At 44.4% G+C, this 23,356-nt stretch overlaps 1 protein-coding gene across 1 annotated transcript in view; it reads right to left on the bottom strand.

Annotated features, from left to right (window-relative positions):
• The window catches only part of LOC132832192 (rab effector MyRIP-like), a 378,098-nt gene that overhangs the window by 72,810 nt on the left and 281,932 nt on the right, over positions 1–23,356 (bottom strand). Inside the window, exons 5-8 of the mRNA XM_060849963.1 lie at positions 20,337–20,417; positions 10,133–10,230; positions 9,121–9,201; positions 4,454–4,594 (exon numbers count right to left, since the gene is read on the bottom strand). Coding sequence (XP_060705946.1) covers positions 4,454–4,594; positions 9,121–9,201; positions 10,133–10,230; positions 20,337–20,417 — 401 coding nt within the window. The remainder of the gene's footprint in view (positions 1–4,453; positions 4,595–9,120; positions 9,202–10,132; positions 10,231–20,336; positions 20,418–23,356) is intronic.

Below are 23,356 nucleotides of genomic sequence, written 5' to 3'. Positions count from 1 at the left end.
AACAAATTTGCTATCCTCCCGTCTTCCGGCACTATTCCTGTAGACAATGACGACATAAAGATCAAAGCAAAATCGGCAATCTCCTCCCTGGCTTCCCAGACAATCCTTGGATAATTCCCATCCAGCCCAGGGATTTTCACACTTTCCAGAATTTCTAACACCTCCTCCTTGTGAACCTCAATCCCATCTAGTCTAGTCGCCTGTTTCTCAGTATTCTCCTTGACAACATTGTTTTTCATCAATATTCACACTGGAAAAAGGCATTCATTTAACACTTCCCCCATCTCCTCTGATTCCACGCACAACTTTCCACTATTGTCCTTGATTGCCCCTAGTCTTATTCTAGTCACTCTTTTATCCCTTATATATCTATAGAAAGCTCTAGGGTTTTCCTGGATCTATGTCCCAACAACTTCTCATGTCCCCTCCTCGCTCATCTTAGCTCTCTCTTTCGGTCTTTCCTGGCTACCTTGTAACTCTCAATCGCCCTAACCAAGCCATCACGTCTCATCCTAACATAAGCCTTCTTCTTCCTCGTGAGAAGAGATTCAACTTCCTTAGTAAACCACCGTGCTCGACAACTTCCTCTCTGCCTGACAGGTACATACTTGTCAAAGACACACTGTAGCTGTTCCTTGAATAAGCTCCACATTTCTAAATTCTTGGAAGATCAGAGTCGGATTAGAACAAGTCAACATGGATTTAGTAAGGGGAGGTCGTGCCTGACAAACCTTTTGGAATTCTTTGAAGAGGTGATAAGTAGGTTAGACCAGGGAAACCCAGTGGATGTGGTCTATCTAGACTTCCAAAAGGCCTTTGATAAGGTGCCACACGGGAGGCTGCTGAGCAAGGTGAGGGCTCATGGTGTTCGAGGTGAGCTACTGGTATGGATTGAGGATTGGTTGTCTGATAGAAGGCAGAGAGTTGGGATCTTATTCAGAATGGCAGCCGGTGACAAGCGGTGTCCCGCAGGGTTCAGTGTTGGGGCCGCAGCTGTTCAAGTTATATATTAATGATCTGGATGAAGGGACTGGGGGCATTCTAGCGAAGTTTGCCGATGATACAAAGTTAGGTGGACAGGCAGGTAGTGCTGAGGATGTGGGGAGGCTGCAGAAGGATCTAGACAATTTGGGAGAGTGATCCAGGAAATGGCTGATGGAATTCAATGTGAGCAAATGCGAGGTCTTGCACTTTGGAAAAAAGAATACAAGCATGGACTACTTTCTAAACGGCGAGAAAATTCGTAAAGCCAAAGTGCAAAGGGATCTGGGAGTGCTAGTCGAGGATTCTCTAAAGGGAAACATGAAGGTGGAGTCCGTGATTAAGAAAGCAAATGCAATGTTGTCATTTATCTCAAGAGGGTTGGAATATAAAAGCACCGTTGTGCTACTGAGACTTTATAAAGCTCTGGTTAGGCCCCATTTGGAGTACTGTGTCCAGTTTTGGTCCCCACACCTCAGGAAGGACATACTGGCACTAGAGCGTGTCCAGCGGAGATTCACACGGATGATCCCTGGAATGGTATGTATAACTTATGAGGAATGACTGAGGATCCTGGGATTGTATTCATTGGAGTTTAGAAGATTAAGGGAAGACCTAATAGAAACTTACAAGACAATACATGGCTTGGAAAGGGTGGACGCTAAGAAATTGTTTCCGTTAGGCGAGGAGACGAGGACCTGTGGACACAGCCTTAGAATTAGAGGGGGTCAATTTAGAACAGAAATGCGGAGACATTTCTTCAGCCAGAGAGTGGTGGGCCTGTGGAATTCATTGCCGCAGAGTGCAGTGGAGGCCGGGACGCTAAATGTCTTCAAGGCAGAAATTGATAAATTCTTGATGTCATAAGGAATTAGGGGCTACGGGGAGAATGCGGGTAAGTGGAGTTGAAATGCCCATCAGCCATGATTGAATGGCGGAGTGGACTTGATGGGCCAAATGGCCTTGCTTCCACTCCTATGTCTTATGGTCTTATTTCTATTGTGCCCATCCCCTGCAGTTTCCTTCCCAATCCTATGCATCCTAAATCTAGTCTACTTGCATCGTAATTGCCTTTCCCCTTGCTGTAGCTCTTGCCTTCCGGTGTATACCTATATCCCTTTCCATCGCTAAAGTAAACATAACTGAATCGTGGTCGCTATCACCAAAGTGCTCCCTACCTCCAAATCTAACACCTGTTCACATTCTAAACATTTAACACGACTTAAACGTTGCCTGATGTTAAGATACCTAGAGCTTGGTAATAGCTCTCTCTCTCTCTCTCTCTCTCTCTCTCCATGGGACCTGTCATGTACTTAACCAAACTGCTGCTGGTTCTGGTCACCTGATGCCCGGATACCAAAATAAAGTACAAACATGCTCTGGCCTGGTTTAACCTGCACTCATCATGATCTCACCAAATTTTATAGATGCACCACAGAAAACATTCGATCTAGATGCTCCATGGCTTGGTACAGCAACTGCTCTGCCTAGGACTATAAGAACCCACAGAGAGTTATGAACACAGGCCAGACCATCACGTAGGCCAACCTTCCATCCATTGACTCCATCTACACTCGTTGATGCCTCAGAAAGGCAGCCAACATCATCAAAGACCCGTCCAACCCCGGCTGTAATCTCTTCCAACCTCTTCTGTCAGGCAGAAGATACAAAAGCTTAACCACACACACCGAGAGGTTCAAGGACAGCTTCTTCCCCACTGTTACAAGAGTGCTGAACGGACCTCACTAATGTCAAATCAAATATTGATCTAGCTCTTTGTGCAGCTGTAACTTTGTATTCCTCACTCTGTTCAATCACCCTATGGTCTTTGTATGTTATGATCTGTCTTTACTGCATGCAAAACCTTTCACTGTACTTCAACACGTGACAATAATAATTCCAGTCAAATGAAATCCCTTTTCTACTGAAATCACACAAGTGGTTGGAGCCACCAATTTATGATGATCAGCTTCCTTCATGAGAGGCACAAGTTTATCTCTGGCCCCCATTCCCACACCCGAGAAAATGGCGGGTGTCATTTTCAGGGATGGGACTTTGGATTCTCGGACTCATCTCCCGTTTTTTCAAGCATGGTTCCATGAATGAGTGACTTCAGTGATGAGACTTTGGGCCTGTTCTCGCTGGAGAGAGGAGCTCTGGTAAATGTTTACAAAATGATGGATCAAGCAGACAGAGAGAAGCTGGTCCCGCTCGGAAAAAAAAAGAGAAAAAGACTAAGAGGGCGTAGCTTTAAAGTGACGCACAAACGAAGAAAGGTGCTGTGAGAAAACCCTTTTCCGAACAGCAGGTAGTTAGGGTGTGGAATGCACTGCCTGGAACTGTGGAACAGGCAGACTCCAGCGAGGCTTCAGGAGGCAGTGGATGGATATTGGGAGGAAGAAATGGTGTGTTGGAATATGGGGAAGGCAGGGGATTGGCACTAGGTACAGGCAACTGGGGCAGGCATGACGAACTGGAGGGCCGCCTTCTGAGCCATAACAATTCCGTGATTTTCCCAACGACAGAGAATTCTAGTGGCAAAAGCAAATCCGACTTCCAGCTTTTTCATCTTTACTTACTTCAGCTTGGGGAGTAACTCCTCTCTTGACTCCTCAAAGCCTGTCCATCATCTACAAGGCACAAGTCAGGAGTGTGATGGAACACTCTCCACTTGCCTGGATGGGTGCAGCTCCAATGACACTCAGGAAGCTCAACACCAACCAGGACAAAGCAGCCCATTTGATTGGCACCACATCCACAATCATCCAATCCCTACACCACCATCGCTCAGTAGCAGCGGTGTATACCAGCTAGAAGATGTGCTGCAGAAATTCACCAAAGACTCAGACAGCATCTTCCAAACCCATGATCACTTTCATCTAGAAGAACAGGGGCAACAGATACATGGGAACACCACATTCCCCTCCAAGCTGTTCACCATCCAGACTTGGAAATATTCTTCACTGGGTCAAAATCCTGGAAATCCCTCCCTAAAGGCAGTGTGGGTCAACCCACAGCAGTTCGGGAAGGCAGCTCAACCCCACCTTCTCAAGGGGCAACTAGGGACGGGTAATAAATGCTGGCCCAGCCAGCGATGCCCACATCACACTAAAGAAAAAGAATTTTAAGAAGAACTTCTCTGAACTTTATTCCCTGGTTCAGTAAGATAATGGCCCTGTCTCTGAGCCCAAGTGACTCTCCTGGTCTTGTTGGTGATGGAAACAGTGGGCATGGGGATTGGTGGCCAGTTTACTCATTCTGCCAACACGGGCAAGATAGGTAGATAAATGGCAGCGATTCACCATTATAGACACCACACTCTGTCAGTATTTGGCTGAAGACACTCATGAAAATACATGAGGGCAGCTACATCCTACACTGGATAAACACAGCCACAGCCTGCGGCATAAAGTCACTTGTTCTTTGGTTGCACCTGGAAAGCTGGAAATGGAAATAATGCTGTTGAACGTACCCACAGGTTGGACATCCTACTGCGGTTCTCAGGAGCATTTTCTTTCACAGAAAGAGGATAGACAGAGGCTCTGTTCTGTGAATGTGGCTGTTCGGACTCAGAATCAGTCAATCCATTCCCAGATTTCTTCCTCTTTATCACCTGCAATAAACGGAAGGCAGTCACATCTCGGTGTACGCAGAAGAACAATAAATAGACAAAGGCCCAGAATTTTGTACCACTTATCATGGGCATGTTGGAAAGATTGGCAGATTGGGCATTTACCCAGTTGAAGGAGAAAGTGAGGACTGCAGGTGCTGGAGATCAGAGCTGAAAATGTGTTGCTGGAAAAGCGCAGCAGGTCAGGCAGCATCCAAAGAACAGGAGAATCGACTTTTCAGGCATGAGCCCATCTTCAGGAATGTGGAAAGTGTGTCAAGCAGGCTAAGATGGCACACTTTCCTCATTCCTGAAGAAGGGCTCATGCCCGAAACGTCGATTCTCCTGCTCCTTGGATGCTGCCTGACCTGCTGCGCTTTTTCAACAACACATTTTCAGCATTTACCCAATTGGCTGTGTCAAAACACAGTGTATGTGACCAGTAAATCCTGGATTGGCTCTTGTACCCTGTCCCTCCTGGTTCAGAGGCAGGGGCACCGTGAAAGTTTAGACTTTTGCCAAATCGCACAGACTCCACAGTTTATCCGAAATGGCGCTCGTACCTCGGATCCAGAATTCCTCGCCAGATTTTTGGCAGATCTTGTTTTCATTAATTGGGAAAGCAGGAGTGGGGCAAGAGGGAAAGACAAATCCAACGGGGCAAACTGAACAGAATGCTGAATTCAAACAAACTTTATTTTTACAGCAGTGAGTAATTAATGATTTTTTTTAGATGAAGTGTAAATAGGTGAATATGATCTCTGAGACTATAAAGCTACCAAGTTCTTTAAAACCTCTCTCTCACTCGACATAAAAATAAAGGCTGTCTGCCCGTGACTAAATTGAAAACAACATTACTGCTTGCACTTACAATAGATGCTGATTGATGTCTCGTTATAGTATTATTGCTTAACTCATTATCACAGTGGGGAGGCTGTAAAACCACAGTTTTATTAACAAATAAGTTATTAATAAATTAGCTGTCTTTAATGTGGGGTTATAAATGCAAATATTTATGTTTATTAGTGATTAAGCACTTGTGGAGTTCTAAATGTATTGAACAAACTTGATTAACCTGGGTTTTTACAGATCGAAACTAGTGTTAGATACTCAGTACTTCATTGTATTTGATCTCAACATGATTCTCTGCCCGTGTGAGTTACTGGGTGAGTTGGTATGAAGGGTGTAAGAGGAATAGATGGTGCACTGGGTGGTGGGGTCATCTATTGAAATGATTTGGTACTAAGTTGGCATCAGGCTACAAGGAGAAAGTGAGAACTGCAGATGCCGGAGAAATAGGAGTTGAAAAGTGTGGCGCTGGAAAAGTACAGCAGATCAGGCAGCCTCCGAGGGAGCAGGAGAGTTGATGTTTCAGGCATAAACCCTCCGCCAAGGACATGCAAGTCCTGGGCCTCCTCTACAGCAAAGTCCTAGCCACCCAACACATGGAGGAAGAACGCCTCATCTTTCACCTTGGGACTCTCCAACCACAAGGGATCAATGTTGGTTTCACCAGTTTCCTCATTTCCCTTCTCCCAACCTCATCCCAGATCCAACCCTCCAACTCGGGACCGCCCTCCTGAACTGTCCCACCTGTCCATCTTCCTTCCCACCCATCCGCTCCACCGTCCTCTCTGACCTATCACCTTCTCCCCCACCTGCATCTACCTATCGCCTCCCCCCAGCCCCACACTCCTCTTATTTGATCTCTCAGCCCTTTACCCCCCCACCCCCGCTCATATTCCTGATGAAGGGCTTATGCCCAACACATTGATTCTTCTGTTCCTCGGATGCTGAGCTGCTGTGCTTTTCCAGCACCACACTTTTTGACTCATCAGGCTGTAAGGAGCAATGGGAATGAATAAGGATGCTGAAGTCGACAAGAAGGGGCATTAAGGATGGGTGCAGGGGTGTGGGTTAGCATGAATGAGACACGGGAAGGGAGTGGAGAAGAGGGGGAGTGGGAGATATGAGGGGTAGAGGGCCTCATGTTCAATCACAGAATTGGTCTAGAGAACAGAGGTGAGCCTTTTGACTGGACTGTTCTGTCACTTGGCAGCCCCTCTGGCATATTCCAGGGTGGGCCCGACACTCGCAATCACTTCCCACTGGGATGACGGGCCCGTTATTCCAGGCACTTTCTCCTCCGGGCGATTTTTCCCACAGTGAGATTGGTGGACCATGAAAATCCTCAACTCTGCGCTCCCACCCCTGCTGTGAGAACAGGGTACAACGGGAAACAAAATGCTTCCCTTTTTTTGGGAGCTCACACCAGTGAAGTGAAGAAGCTTCCTGCTGTAGAGTTGGAATGCAGCATTGTTGTACACACTGTCCCTAATAACTACAACAAAACTGGATGTAAAATGGATTGTGATTTCTTCCTCCTTATCACCAGCAACAAAGGGAAGGCAGTCATATCTCAGTGTACACAAAAGAACAATAAATAGACAAAGGCCCGGGATTTTTGTACCACTTGTCACTGGCATATTGGAAGGATTGGCAGATTGGGCATTTGGGTGAAAGTGAGGACTGCAGGTGTTGGAGATTGGAGTCAAGAGTGTGGTGCTGGAAAAGCACAGCAGGTCAGGCAGCATCCGAGGAGCAGAACTGATGTTTCGGGAAAAAGCCCTTCATGAGGAATGAGGCTGGGAGCCTTAGGGATGGTGAGATAAATGGGAGGGGGTGGGGTTAGGGGGAAGGAAGCTGAGAGTGCAATAGGTAGATGGATGTAGGTCGGAGGGGAGGGTGGAATGGATAGGTGGGAAGGAAGATGGACATGTAGGACAGGTCATGAGGGCAGTGCTGAGCTGGAAGGTTGAAAATGGGATATGGTGGGGTGAGGAGAAATGAGGAAGCTGGTGAAATCCACATTGATGCCGTGTGGTTGGAGGTTCCAGAGGCAGAAGATGAGGCGTTCTTCCTCCAGACGTTGGGTTGTTAGGGTGTAGCAATGGAGGAGGCCCAGGATCTGCATGTACTCAGTTGGTTGGTGCAGGTGTCCCGGAGATGTTCTTGAAACACTCTGTAAGTAGGCATCCTGTCTCCCCAATGTAGAGGAGACCGCATCAGGAGCAACGGATACAGTAAATGACATGTGTGAAAGTGCAGGTGAAACTTTGATGGATGTGGAAGGTTCCTTTGGGGCCTTGGATGGAGGTAAGGGGGGTGGATGTGGTCGCAGGTTTTGCAATTCCTGCGGTGGCAGGGGAAGGTGCCGGGAGTCGAGGGTGGGTTGTTGAGGGGTCGGGGGGGGGAAAACGGTCTTTATGTAATGAGGATAAGGGTGGGGAGGGAAATATATTTCTGGTAGTGGGGTCTGCTTGGAGGTGGCGGTAATGGCAGAGGATGATGCAATGTGCACGGAGTTTGGTGGGGTGGAAGGTGAGGATCAGCGGGGTTCTGTCCTTGTTACGGTTGGAGGGGTGGGGTTCGAGGGCGGAGGTGTGGGAAGTGGATGAGATGCATTGGAGGGCATCATCAACCGTGTGGGAGGGGAAATTGCAATCTTTAAAGGCGGAGGCCATCTGGTGTGTTCTGTGGTGGAACTGGTCCTCCTGGGAGCAGATACGGTGGAGGAATTGGGAATAAGGGATAGCATTTTTGCAGGAGGCAAGTTGGGGGGAGGTGTAATCCAGGTGGCTGTGGGAGTCGCTGGGTTTGTAGAAAACGTCAGTGTTGAGTCGGTCACTGTTGATGGAGAGGTTCAGGAAGGGGAGAGAGAGGTGTCAGAGATGGTCCAGGTGAATTTAAGGTCGGGGTGGAATGTGTTGGTGCAGTTGATGAACTGTTCAACCTCCTTGCGGGAGCACAAGGTGGCGCCGATGCAGTCATCAATGTAGTGGAGGAAAAGGTGGGCAATGGTGCCAGTTTAACTACAGAAGATGGACTGTTCTACGCAGCCAACAAAGAGGCAGGCATAGCTGGAGCCCATGCGGGTGCCTAGGGCTACCCCTTTCATCTGGAGGAAGTGGCAGGATTCGAAAGAGAGATTGTTGAGGGTGAGGACCAGTTCAGCCAAACGAATGAGAGCGTCAGTGGAAAGGTATTGGTGAGGACATCGGGAGAGGAAGAAATGGAGGGCTTGGAGTCATTTACCCAATTGGCTGTGTCACAACACAGTGTATGTGACCAACAAATCCTGGATTGGCTCTTGTACCCTGTACCTCCTGGTTCAGAGGCAGGGGCACCACAAAATTTTAGATTTTTGCCAAATCGCACGATTCCACAGTTTATCCGAAATGGTTCTGGTACCTCGGATCCAGAAGTCCTGACCATGTTTCTGATAGAGCCTGTTTTCATCAATCGGCCTCCTTTATTCACCAGCTTGATGAACACTTGTGTTTTTGTGGTCTATGTCATGACACTAGGTCAGATTAGACTTTTCAACCTGAAACTTTCAAAGTCCATTTGGTATTGAGTTTCTTCAGGATAGACAACACTATCCCACACTAACAAATATTGTAAACCTTCTTTCCTTTAGAATAATAATTCGTTGTCTCTTGCAATACTTCAGTGAGGGAAACACTGACCTTTTGCATTATAGTTGTAGCAAGTTCTTCGATCAGTTCCTCCTTGTGCTCTTGCAAGTAATGGCTCTCGTTCTGCTTCTCCTGCAAACAGAGTGCTACATTACCTGCAGAACATTAAACCAGCAGTGATCACGCAGGAGACAAGTTGCTCTGTAATTTGCACAAAGGACAGAGTGGGCTATAGATAGATTGTAGATTTGGACACAGAAATGGCAGATGGAGTTTAATCCAGATTAATGTGAGGTGATACATTTTGGAAGATCAAATTTCAGGTGTGAATTATACAATAAATGGCAGGTCCCTTCGGAGCATTGATGTAGGAGGGATCTGGGAGTACACGTCCACAGATCCTTGAAAGTGGTGACAAGAAGGCATACAGCACACTTGCCTTCAGTGGCCAGAGCATCGAATATACAAGTTAGCCAGCTGTACAAAACTTTAGTTGGACTACACTTGGAACATTGCATAGAGTTCTATTTGCCACACTAGCAGGAGGACGTGGATGTTTTGGAGAGAGTGCAGAGAAGGTTTACCAGGATGTTGCCAGGTCTGGGGGGTTTTAGTTATGAGTAAAGGTCAAATAATCACAGATTGTTTTCACTGGAAAGACGGGGGCTGAGGGAAGACCTGATAGAAGTCAACAGACTTATGAGAGGCAGAGAGTCAGAGGCTTTCTCCCCAGGGTGGAAAGGTCAACTACAAGAGGGCACAGGCTCAAGGTGAGAGGGGGATGGTTTAGGGGAGATGTGCAGGGTAAGTTTATCACATAGAGGGTGGTAAGTGTCTGGAATGCACTGCCAGTGGAGTGGTGGTAGCAAACACGTCAACAACATACAAGGTGTATCTTGATAGACATATGAATCGGAGGTTAACAGAGGGATTGATACACGGTATGGACCGTAAGTAGCAGGTCTAAATAAGAGTTAGGAATCAGTGAAGGCTTGGTGGGCCTGAATGGCCTCTTCCCGTACTGTATTTATTGCATTCAGGCATCACTGATGCAGGAACTCACCAGACTGTCACTGAAGGACTCTGCTTTGGTGATTGCCTCTTCGACTGCTTCCTCAGCCACCCGCAAGGCTGTAGCTAGGGTTTCAGTGATGGTGTGACCTTTAACACAGGATGAGACATTAAGCTTCACACTCTTCATGAGCAGCACCAGAAAACATCAGGTTTCATTTTTGTCTTCAACACTGAGGGAATGTGCTGGATTGATGGCCCTTGCATGCCTATTTCAGAATTAAACTGAAGTTGAGATAGTTCAAAAGTACACAACTTAATGGCTTTTTTTTGCTGTTTATATTCTCAATTGATTATTTAACTTCTTATACCCTTTAAAACACCAGAAATAGGGACAGAGGAGGCCATTAAGCCCCTGAGTCTGATTATGACTGATCTCAGGCTTCAACTCCACTTTCCTGTCCATTCCCCACATCCACTGATTCCCTGAGACCCAACCACCCCAGCCTTAAATATATACAACGAGGGAGCATTCACACCTTCTGAGGTAGGTCATCCCAAATATTCACCATTTTTTTGTGCAAAGTAACTTCTCCTCATCTAAGCCCTGTCATCCTGAAGCAATGTCCTTATGTTTTAGATCCCCCCGACCAGTGGAGACAATCTCTCAGGGTCTTGTCAAGTCTCTTCAGAATCTTCGATGTTTCAATGTGATCACCTCTTGTTCTTCAAATCACCCAGAGAATGCAGATTCAGATCTCTCCTCATCCTGTGTGGAAACATCTTTTCACCTAATTCTTCCCTTCAGGTTTGATGAGTGTGCGTCTTGAACCCTCGGGACCTTGTTTAACAGCTGCTAACGTGCACATTTTCTCATCCTCGGTTCAGCTCCTGTTGCATAGTTTTTCACAAACAGTCACTTGGCCGGATGTTACAGTATTCCCAATCCCTTATTCTTTAAGATGATTGGTCAGAAACATGTGGACAGGACACAAGTTGGGTTTGCTACTCCGACTCACCAGCCCATATGTCAGTCGGAGGTCAGAACCGGAATTGGCAGCTTAGTCTCTTAAAACAGCCCGGGCAGGAATCATTCAGCACCATGATATGCTCAGCCCATGTGCACTAAAGCTGAAGATTCAACACAATAATCTACTGAAAGTAATTAATATTGAACAACAATGGACAGTTTACAATAAAGATAAAACACTGCAGATGCTGGAAATGGTAAATAAAATCAGAAAGTGCAGGAGAAGCTCAGTAGGTGCCACAGTGTCTCCGGAGGGAAAAACAGAGTTAAAGTTTCAAGTCTGATATGGCTCTTGTTCAGATACATCAGATTATGTACTTCAAATGCCAGCATGATATTCTCTACACTGAAAAACAAAACAGCAAAGCTGTCTACGTCTCTTTAGATCTTCTTTATCCTTGTATCCAATTCAATTTGTTTCCCAGTACAGTAGTGCTTGTACTTTCAGTTTTTATCCAGCACATTTGTTTGCTCACATACCATGAAGAGACAGTGTTATGGGTCTATTACAGAGATCAGGAAAAGCAATACAATGGGCTCAGCAACAGAATAATGACTTAACACTATTCACACCCTCCCCCCCCCCCCCCCCCCCCCCCCGCCCCCGCAAAAGAAAACACACCTCTCCTGATAACAGTTTCTGAATCCTATCCTCGAGGTATAAAAACAGATATAAAAACTGGTTCCTTTGACCAGTGATCCTAATTGAGCTGAAGCACACTAACATATCCATTCTCCGTTCAATCCATCAGGCCAGCATGCAATGAGATCACAGCCGATCTGATCATCCTCAAGTCTACTTTACCTGCCTTTTCTTCCTAACTCTGACTGATTAAAAATCTGTCTATCTGTTACAGCCTTGAATATACTTACAGTCATAAAGTCATAGAGATGTACAGCAGGGAAACAGACCTTTGGGTCCAACTCGTCCATACCAACCAGATATCCTAAATTAATCTAGTCCCATTTGCCAGCCCATGGCCCATATCCCTCTAAACCCTTCCTATTCATATCCAGATGCCTTTTAAATGTTGTAATTATACCAGCCTCCACCACTTCCTCCGGCAGCTCATTCCATACATGCACCACCCTCTGCGTAAAAAAGTTGCCCCTCAGGTCTCTTTTAAATCTTTCCCCTCTCACCCTAAACCTATGTCCTCTAGTTTTGGAAACCCCTACCCCAGGGAAAAGACTATGTCCATTAACCTATCCATGCCCCTCATGATTTTATAAACTTTTATAAGTTCACCCTCAGCCTCCGATGCTCCAGGGAAAACAGCCCCCGACCTATTCACCCTCTCCCTACAGCTCAAACCTTGCAGCCCTGGCAACATCCCTGTAAAATCTTCCAAGTTTCACAACATCCTTCTGACAGGAGGGAGACCAGAATTGCACACAATATTCCAAAAGTGGCCTAACTTAATGATCCGCCTTCAATAGCCCTTTGTGGTAAAGAATTTCACAGGTTCACCATCCTCTGGGAGAAAACATTCCTCCTCATCTCGGCCTCAAATGTGTGACCCATGATTTCGAGATGATACCCTCTGGTCCTAGATTCTCCCTGCCCGGCCCCACAAGTCTATAAGCGCAACCTGCTTAAAATAAGAAATAAATGAAAGTGAATTTTAAAGAATGCCAAATTGTTTGGACAACACTCATTTTCAGAGAGCTGGATTTGATGCTGTGTAGCTGTAGTGTTGCATCTCATTGAGCGAACAATCTCTATGTTGAGACATGATAAGCTGAGATATGTGGATGTTATTTCCCTGTCATGCATATCCTCTCACTGCTGGCATCATCCTTTTGTAGACTTACTCCAGTGCCTCCACACTCCTTTGGAAAATGGAGACCTCAACTGTGCACAGTTTTGGTAATTATCTTTTTAAAACGCCCCTCCCTAGCTTTATGGACAGCTCAGTATTTTAATCACTTTTCAAAACTATAATTTCTCACCATAATAGTGTCTAAGTGTAATGAAAAATGAACATTTACTGCGAAATCTGTAAAAGCATGGTTGAAACAAAGTAGTAAGGACCTGACTTTGTAAAAGTATTGCAAGCAGACAGAAAAAATGTAAAGTTAAACCAAACTTTTTAGGTACAGATTCCAGCATCTGCAGTAATTTGCTCCTAATTCATTCAGAGATGTGATACCTGTACCCTGATCTAGAGGAAACCCCCCTCCCTTCCTGGATGATCTCTATCCTTGCTGATGAACAGCATATGCTCGAAACATTGATATCTCCTGTTCCTCGGATGCTGCCTGGCCGGCTGTGCCTTTCCAGCACCACACTGTTTAACTGTGATCTCCAGCATCTGCAGGCCTCACTTTCTCCTACTCTGGTTCCTGGTCCACAAATTTCTCAAATTTTAAATTCTCATCCTCTGATTTAAATCCCTTCATGACTTTGATGCTCTCTCTAGCTGCCTTGGCGGCACAACCCTGTAACTCTCAGACCTGGGCCTCTTGGACAGTTGGTGCTTTCTTTGTTGCATTGTCATGAGTCATGCCTTCAGCTACCTAGATCCTTCACTTTGGCACGAGGTCTTTGACAGGACATACCAGGACATAAAGAACCAGGACGTCAATTGCATGACAATCTTTATTTTCCAATCTATTTGGAATGTATGTGCGATCTTACAAGATCTTCCCCTCCAAAAGCTTAAACATACATACCAACAGGGTCAAGAACAGCTTCCGTTATTAAACTTCCAAATGGACCTCTCAATCTAGTGTTGATCTTGCTTTTTGTGCACCTTCTTTGCGGCTGTAACTTTGTATTCCTCGCTCTGTTCAATCACCCTTTGATCTTTGTATAGTATGATCTGCCTGTGCTGCAAGCAAAATAAAACTTTCTACTGTACCTAGGTACATGCGACAATAACAAATTAAATCAAAAATATGGCAGCATCAGCGTTGAATGCATTGGAAAATTTGAAATTGTTTGCGGAATGTTTAACTTGAAAAATTATGCAAGTTAGCAATGTAGGAGAAGTGGGCAATCCATTGGGGAACAGGGGAACTTATGAAATCATGAAATCCCAGAAAAGTACATTGCAGGAGAAGGCTATTCAGCTCTGTAAGTCTGCACTGGCTCCTTCAAATAGCAGGGGAGTTTGGAAACCATCACAGGACAAGCCAGCGATGACCACATCGAATTAGCTCAGATCTGATGAGCAATGAAGAAATTTCAGCCCGATGTTTTCACAGTCCCTATCAAGTGACCCACACTCATGTCTTTCCCGTGCCCATCACTTGACTCCCCCATTGGCTGCTGTGCCTCAATAGTAAGGTTCCCAGCTCCAAGAATCCTCAGGTCTCCAGATTCTGAAGCTGAAAATGTAATAAAGTCTCCATAGCCCCACTCTCTCATTAGAAAGACACAATCAGGCTGAATCTGAGGGTTAGCATGCCTGATTGAGAAGGTGGGACCTACATGAAATTGAACCCATGCTGATGGTGCCATGCTGCATCATAGACCAACTGTCCAACTAACTGACCCCCATTGGAAATGTGAACAGTAACCAAAGCGGAGTGTATCACAGTAAAACCACTGTCTAGCATCTACACTGTTTTTATGGGTGAGAATTTCTTGTGCAGTTGTTTTGTTCCAACAATCAGGAAAAAGACATATCAGAGTGTTCACTGTTAATGGACTACAAAATTGACCTCACACTATTTTTTTTTTGGTCCATTCACAGAATTAAGGATTTACCTCCCAACCCCAGGTGCCCTTTTCTGATGCCTTCTTGCTTCCAATTGAGTGGCTTGCTGGACCATTTCAGAGGGCAGTTAAGAGTCAACCACTTTGTTAAGGGTCTATAATCATTGGTTCAATAGCTAGTGATGACTCCAATCAGGAGATTGGGAAGCAGAATCAATTTAGATGGATATGAGAAATAGCAAGGGAAGGAAGACACATATGGGAGTGGTCTACAGACCAAAAGCCACAATGTAGGATGAAGTATACAAGAAACAATATGGGGTGATTGTAACAAAGGGACAGGAATAATTATGTGTGACTTTGTTTGTGTATAGACTGGAAGATTCAGACTGGCAAATAATAGTTTTTTCTAATAGAGCAACACATGCCAGAGAGCAGGCTATATTAGTCTTAAAATTGTCAGTATTACTTAATGACCTCAGAGAAAAGGCAAGTCTAAATGATACCAAACATAGTGGCCACAATATGATTCAAGTTTATGTTGACTTTGAAATGGAGAAGTTTGGGTCTAGGACTAGTATTTTAAACATAAATAAAGGCGATTAGGTGGACATAAAATCTGAGTGAGTTGAAGTAAACTAGCATAGTAGGATAAGAGGCAGACTAATACAGAAAGAATAACAGACATTTAAGGGAATATTTCAGAATCCGCAAAAATAAATAAATTATTACTGTAAAGAGACTTTCCAATGGGAGATCCCACCATGTGGTTCAGTGAAGTAGCAAGGAAAGCATCAATTTAAGGAAAAAGCATCGTGTCAAGGTGCAAGTCAGTGGATTGGTCGGAATATAAAGAATAGCAGAGAATGACTAAAAGGTTCATGAAGAGAAAGGAAAAAAAAGAAAGCTAACTAGAAATGTAAAGTGAGCTGTAGGTCCTCTAGAGAGTGAGAATGGAGAGTTAATAAGGAAATGTTGGGCGAAATAAACAAATACTTTGCTGTGTCTTCACTGTACAGGGCAGAAAACATTGCAGTAGCAACTATATATCAAGTATTGAGAGCATGAGAGGAACTTGGTGAAATTACAATTACGAGGGAAGTGAAACTGAACAATCTGATGAAGCGATGGGTTGACATGTCCCTGAGTCCTGATGGACTTTGTTGTAGTGTTTTAAAAGAGGTGGCTAATGAGGCAGAAAATGTGTTGCTGTTAATTTTGCAAAGTTTGCTTGAATTGGAAAGATTCCATCAGACTGAAAAATAGCAAATAGAAGGGGAGAAAGGCAGAAAACAGGAAACAAAGGGGCAGCAAATTTGATGTCTATCCTGGAGAACCATGAGCTGCAGATAGTCAGACCCACTGATGTACTTTCCAGAAGGCATTGGACAAGATGCCAAAACAAAGATTACTGTGCAAAGTAGATGCACATTATTTAGGAGTTAATAAACTAGCATATCAAGAAGACTGGTTGGCTGGCAGAAAACAGGGTATGCTTAAATGATCCTTTTTCCAATTGGCAGTATGAGATGAGTGGAGTCCTGTGCTGGGGCCTCAATGTTTTACAATATATATCAATGACTTACATGAGGGGAGCTCAGGCTGCTAACATAGAGTCATGGAGATGTACAACATGGAAACTGACCCTTCAGTCCAACTCATCCATGCCGACCAGATATCCTAAATTAATCTAGTCCCATTTGCCAGCACTTGGCCCATATCCCTCTGAACCCTTCCTATTCATAAACCCATCCATATACCTTTTACATGCTGTAATTATACCAGCCTCCACCACTTCCTCTGGCAGTTCATTCCATACACGTACCACTCTCTGTGTGAAAAAGTTGCCCCTTAGGTCCTTTTGGATCTTCCCCCTCTCAGCTTAAACCTATGCCCTCTAGTTCTGGACTCCCCCACCCTAGGGGAAAAAACCCTTGTCTATTTACCCTGTTCATAATGAAAGGTAGGCAAATGTGTCGTGATGAAGACATAATGAGTTTACAGAAGGATGTGGATAGGTTGAATGAGTAAACAAAAATCTGGCAGATGGAATATAGTGCGAGAACATGTGGAATTGTTCATTATGGCAGGAAGAATAAAAAGATGTGTATTACTTAATGGAGAATGACTACAGAATTCCAAAGTACAGAGGGAGATAGTTGAACAAGTGCATGAATCACAAAGTTCATATGTAGGTACGAGCGGAATGCTATATTTGTTGGAAGAAGGACTGAACATCAAATTAAGGATGTTTATGCTTCAGTTACACAGGACATTAGTGAGACAACATCACTAATACTGCATACAGTTTTATTCTCCGTAATTAATGAAGGATCAGAGGCAGTTTACTAGATATGGGGAACAAGTGGGTTGTTTTAGGAGGAAAGGTCAGGCAGACTGGGCTTGTTTTCACAGGAGGTCAGAAGAGGGAGGAGTGACTTGATTGAAGTAGATAAGATCCTGAATGGTCTTGACAGGTTCTATATGGAAAGGATGTTTCCCCTCGTGGATGATTCTTGAACAAGAGGATTCTGTTTACAATTAAGGGTAACCCTTTAGGGTAAATATGAGGAGATTTGTTTTCTGCAAAAGGGTTATGTGACTCAGGATGGACTGAGAGTAAAAGTTTTAAACAGGAAGAGGCTAATTTTACGAAGATATGATATGATATGGTTCAAGTGGACTGGGAGCAGCTATTTGCAGGTAAAATGGTGTTACAGCAAAGGGAGGCATTCAGGGAGAAATTAGGGAGTGTCCAGGTCAAATATATTCCTGTAAAGGCAAAGGGTTGGAGCACAGGAAAAGGAAAGCTATGACAGACAATAGGGGCTCAATGTGGTAAGAGTCCCTCAAGGAGAATAAAAGGTGCAGGGACATCTTGTAAATAAACGTTGGAAACCTATGGGAGTACATGAGAAAGCATTGGCCAATAGAATAAAGGAAAGCCCAAAGAATTTTTCAAGAGAATAATGGGGAAAAAAAGTAGGAGACCACATCTATATGTGCATCTGGAAGATGCCACAGTCTTCAAAGAATACTCTGTATTGGTGACAAGACTATGAGGGATCCAGAAGGGGTGAATATGAAGGTTTTTTTTCCCCATTATTAGAGGGTCAATAACCAGGTGGCACAGATTTAAAGTACAAGTTAGGAGGATAAAAGGAAGGCTGAGGAGCTTTATTTCTTATTCCGAGGGTGGCGAGAGCCTGGAACTCACTGCCTGAAAGGGTATTTGAGTCAGACATTCTCTGAATGATTAAGCAGTGTTTAGGTAGTCACTTACATTGCTGTAGCCTCCAGGGCTTGAGCTAAGAGCTGGCAAGTAGGATTACGTGGTCAGATCTTTGTTAACCAACATGGACATGATGGGATAGTTTCCTTCCATGCTGTAAACTCATATCTCGGAGCCCATGAGAATTTGGAACTCTCTATCGCAATTCCCAAATGGAAGCAAGCTTATTGAAAATTTTTATGGAGGAGTTAGTCAGATTTTTTTTTAGCTAGGGAATCTAAGGTTATCCAGAGTACATGGAAATGTGAATGTAGAAACACAGCTGTGATCTTAGTGCGAGTTAGAGCAAGCTCAAGGGGCTGAATGGCCTACTTCTATTCCTACTTCTTATGTCGATCAGTATTTAGGCCAAGCTGTAACCCCTTCACTAAAGGAGAGTACAACATTAGGTTTTTACACTAATCTGACAGCTTCATGCTCAAGACCAGCTTTTTAATTCCATGCTTGTTTCATTAATCAAATTTGAATTCCTCAATGCAGTGGTGAGATTTGAACTCATGATTCTGAGAAATTTTCCCGGGTTTCTGGGTTATTATCACTTGTAACATCACCTGAAAGGATAGGATTTCAAAATGTCACTGTAATCCTTCCAATTGGGTAAAGTACATGCCTAAAGGTTATGTACAACATGACATGTCGCACTACACGTGAGCCCACCACATTGTCCTGTATCTATAAAATCTTCCTTACTGTCCTATTTTGAAAGCATCACCTTGATAAATTGTTGCAATCTCTCTATCTTAATTAGTTTGTACAGTTTTGGATTTCTAACTACTTTGGTTAGTCCCTTGCCATGAGACCCTTATACCTATCATGTTATTCCAGTCATTTGGTTCATCTCCAGCACCATAGTGTCATAGAGATGTACATCATAGAAACAGATCCTTCAGTCCAACCCGTCCATGCCGACCAGATATCCCAATCCAATCTAGTCCCACCTGCCAGTACCCAGCCCATATCCCTCCAAACCCTTCCTATTCATATACTCATCCAAATGCCTCTTAGATGTTGTAATTGTACCAGCCTCCACCACATCCTCTGGCAGCTCATTCCATACACGTACCACCCTCTGCGTGAAAAAGTTGCCCCTTAGGTCTCTTTTATATCTTTCCCCTCTCACCCTAAATCTCTAGTTCTGGACTCCCTGACCCCAGGGAAAAGACTTTGTCTATTTATCCTATCCATGCACCTCATAATTTTGTAAACCTCTATAAGGCCACACCTCAGCCTCCAATGCTTCAGGGAAAACAGCCCCAGCCTGTTCAGCCTCTCCCTGTAGCTCAGATCCTCCAACCCTGGCATCATCCTTGTAAATCTTTTCTGAACCCTTTCAAGTTTCCCAACATCTTTCCGATAGGAAGGAGATCAGAATTGCACACAATATTCCAACAGTAGCCTAACCAATGTCCTGTATAGCCGCAACATGACTTCCCAACTCCTGTACTCAATACTCTGACCAACAAAGGAAAGCATACCAAACGCCTTCATCACTATCCTATCTACCTGCAACTCCACTTTCAAGGAGCTATGAACCTGCACTCCAAGGTCCCTTTGTCCAGCAACACTCCCTAGGACCTTACCATTAAATGTATAAGTCCTGCTAAGATTTGCTTTCCCAAAATGCAGCACCTTGCATTTATCTGAATTAAACTCCATCTGCCACTTCTCAGCCTATTGGCCCATCTGGTTTATTTTAATTTTTTGTCATCATGTCTCTGCTTCATTTAATCGGATTATAGATCATCCCTTCGTTTGTTATTCAGGTGTTGACACTTTACCCAGTCCATCTCACACTCTTGGTTACCTACAGAGACTTATTATTCAACATTCCACCCACACCATTTGTATAATGTTTTGGTTTGGAGGTGCCGGTGTTGGACTGGGGTGTACAAAGTTAAAAATCACACAACACCAGGTTATAGTCCAACAGGTTTAATTGGAAGCACACTAGTTTTTGTCACAATCACCTGATGAAGGAGCGTCGCTCCGAAAGCTAGTGTGCTTCCAATTAAACCTGTTGGACTATAACCTGGTGTTGTGTGATTTTTAACTTTATAATCTTTTGATCTCCCTGCCTCTAAATTCTGTGTGTGTGCTTCCCTCTCACTTCACCTGATGAAAGGACAGCGCTCTGAAAGTTTCTGATTTCAAATATACCTGTTGGACTATAACCTGGTGTCGTGTGACTTCAGACCTTGTCCAGCCCAGTCTGACACCGGCACCTCCACATTACAGCACTACAGTCACTTTCCATGCAATTTCAACCTCACCTTCAGTCTGTGTGTCAGACGTGGAGTCATTTCCACAGAGTCTCTCTTCGTTCTCTTGGCTGTCTGCAAGAATATTGCCTTCTGCACAGAACACAACGTTCAGATCTTGAGTTAAGAAGATTTGTCAGAGAAAGGGAATCAATAACAATATCAGTTCATTGCTCTCACAGGAAAGAAGCATCTTAAACAAGCTACAATCTCAGGATGGTGCCTCATATTACAGAGTTAAATTTATAAAAGGCTGTATGGAGACGTTAATGTAAGAGAGTGGAGAGCTTGCATAGAGCTGAAGATAATGAGGGCGAGTTCCCTTGGGAATTTACCGGTCTTGCCTCCATTGTAAAGGGAATTGAACCCTTACTCTAAGGATAGCTACTGAACAGGTATGAAAGGAGCGAGGCCACAGGCATGCCAGATGGCAAGGAAATGGTGCCTGTATGTGTAAGGAAATATGTCCTCTCTTATCATGCCCTCTCTTACTATGCGGGAGAGTGAGCGAATGGAGGACCTGCAGGCAGTCAGCATCACTTCAAAGAGGGAGCAAAAGGAGGACCTGGGGGCAAAGTGGTGGATTTGGAATTGGTGCATGCCCTTCTACAGGGCAGGAGGCTAGCTGTTTGAAGCAGGGGGCCCATGCAGTCATTTGGGCTCTGCTGACGCCTTAGCTCAATATGTGAGTGAGAGATGCACAGATCTGTATGGAATAATGATAATTCGGAGCTGTGTATGTAAATGTGGAAATATGAATGGCATTACGAAATGTACAGTGTATCAAATATTTTATGAATATTTTATGAATAAAGTATATTTTTGAAATAAAAAGAAAGTTTGGAGAGTAACTGTTGATCGTCCAGCTGAAGGAGTTGACCCTGACTGAGTGTTGCAGACTGGCACATTCCAAGGTCCAGAACTATGTGTTGAGGGACGCGCTGAAGTTTGGGGCAGCTGCCGCCAAGGCGCGGTGGGGAAAGACCACCGTGTAGCATCTGCCTGCCTAAGAAGAATAGGGGGCCCACCCAGTCATTTGGGCTCTGCTGACGCCTCAGCTAAATATGTAATCGTACAGACCTGTATATATGAATGATTACTCTGTCTCTGTATATCAAGAAATGGAATGTTTACGGATGTATGGCATGACCAATTGTACAGATCATCAAAATATTTTATGAATAAAGTATATTTTTAAAATAAAAAAAAGTTTGGAGAGTAATGCTACATCATTTTGGTCTATTCTATTTGTAAGGTTTAAAATAGTACAAGAACTGGAAGCTGGGATAAGGAAGTGCATAAATAATGGGAACATATAAGAAATCATATCAGTAATTCATTTTTAATAACAGATGGCAGAACACGTGAGGCGACACAGCAGCAGCATGTGGGAGGACTCGGATGCTGCAGTGATCCAGGGTAAATGAGCTAGCAGCTGCCTGAAGAGTCTGCGCACACCTAACGGCCATTGACCTCCACTTCCAGATATCACTCACCTCAGAGATCTGCCCAGCAGCAGCAGCAAAAACCAGAGAGAAGTAAATGTTTACAGGCCGAACAACTTTGCCTTAGAGCTAGCTTTTTGAGTTTGTGGCTGAACTATAAACACGGCAGCGCCTCAGGAAGGGGCAAGTTGGCTGGAGGTTTTGTACCAGGAGGTGGTCACACAATCTTAGAATAGCGTCGTCTGACGTGCTCAGGGAAAGGACGATGTAAATGCGAGTGAGGCAGGTGAGGGCACCCAAACGGATGGGCAACAGGAGCCTCTACCTTTACGATTGCTCAAAACGTCTGAGGTTCCTTCAGTTTGTTTGGATGAGAGAGAGGGCTGCAGGGTGGATAAGCTAACTGACCACAGTACCATGGAACAGGCATTCAGGTGGAGGGAGCAAGCAGAAATGGAATGGAATGGAATGGTAGTAGAGGGATAATAAGGGGACAGACACCATCCTATGCAGCCAAGAACTTACAACCAGCAACACCCACCTGATGCCAGGGTTCTGCTCAGAGGTGAATCTACTTGTCTTAGTGGAGGCAGGTACCAATGCCATAGGTGGGACAAGGAAAGGCACTTTACTTTGACAGTGTGAGGAGCTAGACACCAAACGGAAGAGCAGAACTTCAAGGGTAATAACCATTGGGTTATCACCTGAGCCGCATGCCAATTGGCAGAGAGATAAAATTAGTATAATGAATGTGGCTCAAATACTTGGGTAGGAGAAGTGTGTCTCAGCTGGTGGATCACCAGCACCAGTACTGGGGCACATGAGGCCTCTACACATGAGGATGGTTTATCCTTTGCCCATGCTGGGATCATATAGCAAGGAAAGTAGAGAGGGCTTTAAAGTAAACAATGTGGGAGGGGTGGGGATCAAGCTGAGGTATATGTAGCAAATCGAAGAGTCAAGGCAAGAGAGCAAAATAGTAATTTGAGAAATGCAGGTCAGAGAATGGCAGAAAGGAACAGAAAGAACAAACCTAAGAGCACAGCGAAAGTCAAGATGAAATAAAAATGCTACAAAACTTTTTTGTTTGAACAGATATTACAAAGCCAACAACAAGACAAAATTAGAGGCTCTGTATCTGAACATTCATAACATTCGTCACAAATAAAGAGATTGATAGTGTACATTGTAGTGAATAAATATGATCTGATAGCCATAGTGGCTGCATGGGGACCAAGTCAGAAGTCACATGACGTCAAGTTATAGTCCACCAGGTTTATTTGGAATCACAAGCTTTCGAAACGCTGATGGTGAACCTGATGTAGGGGCTGCGCTCTGAAAGCTTGTGATTTCAAATAAATCTGTTGGATTATAACCTGCTGTCATGTGACTTTTGACTTTGTCCACCCCAGTTCAACACTGGCACCTCCACATCATGTATGAGGATAAGAATGGGGCCCTGAGTATTGAGGGGTATCCAACATTCAGGAAGAAGAGGATGAAGGGCTTATGCTCGAAACGTCGAATTCTCTATTCCTGAGATGCTGCCTGGCCTGCTGTGCTTTGACCAGCAACACATTTTCAACA

This window comes from Hemiscyllium ocellatum, chromosome 34 (genome assembly GCF_020745735.1).
Source record: "Hemiscyllium ocellatum isolate sHemOce1 chromosome 34, sHemOce1.pat.X.cur, whole genome shotgun sequence".
NCBI classification, from domain to species: Eukaryota; Metazoa; Chordata; class Chondrichthyes; order Orectolobiformes; family Hemiscylliidae; genus Hemiscyllium; species Hemiscyllium ocellatum.
This window is presented reverse-complemented; position numbering and strand designations above follow the sequence as displayed.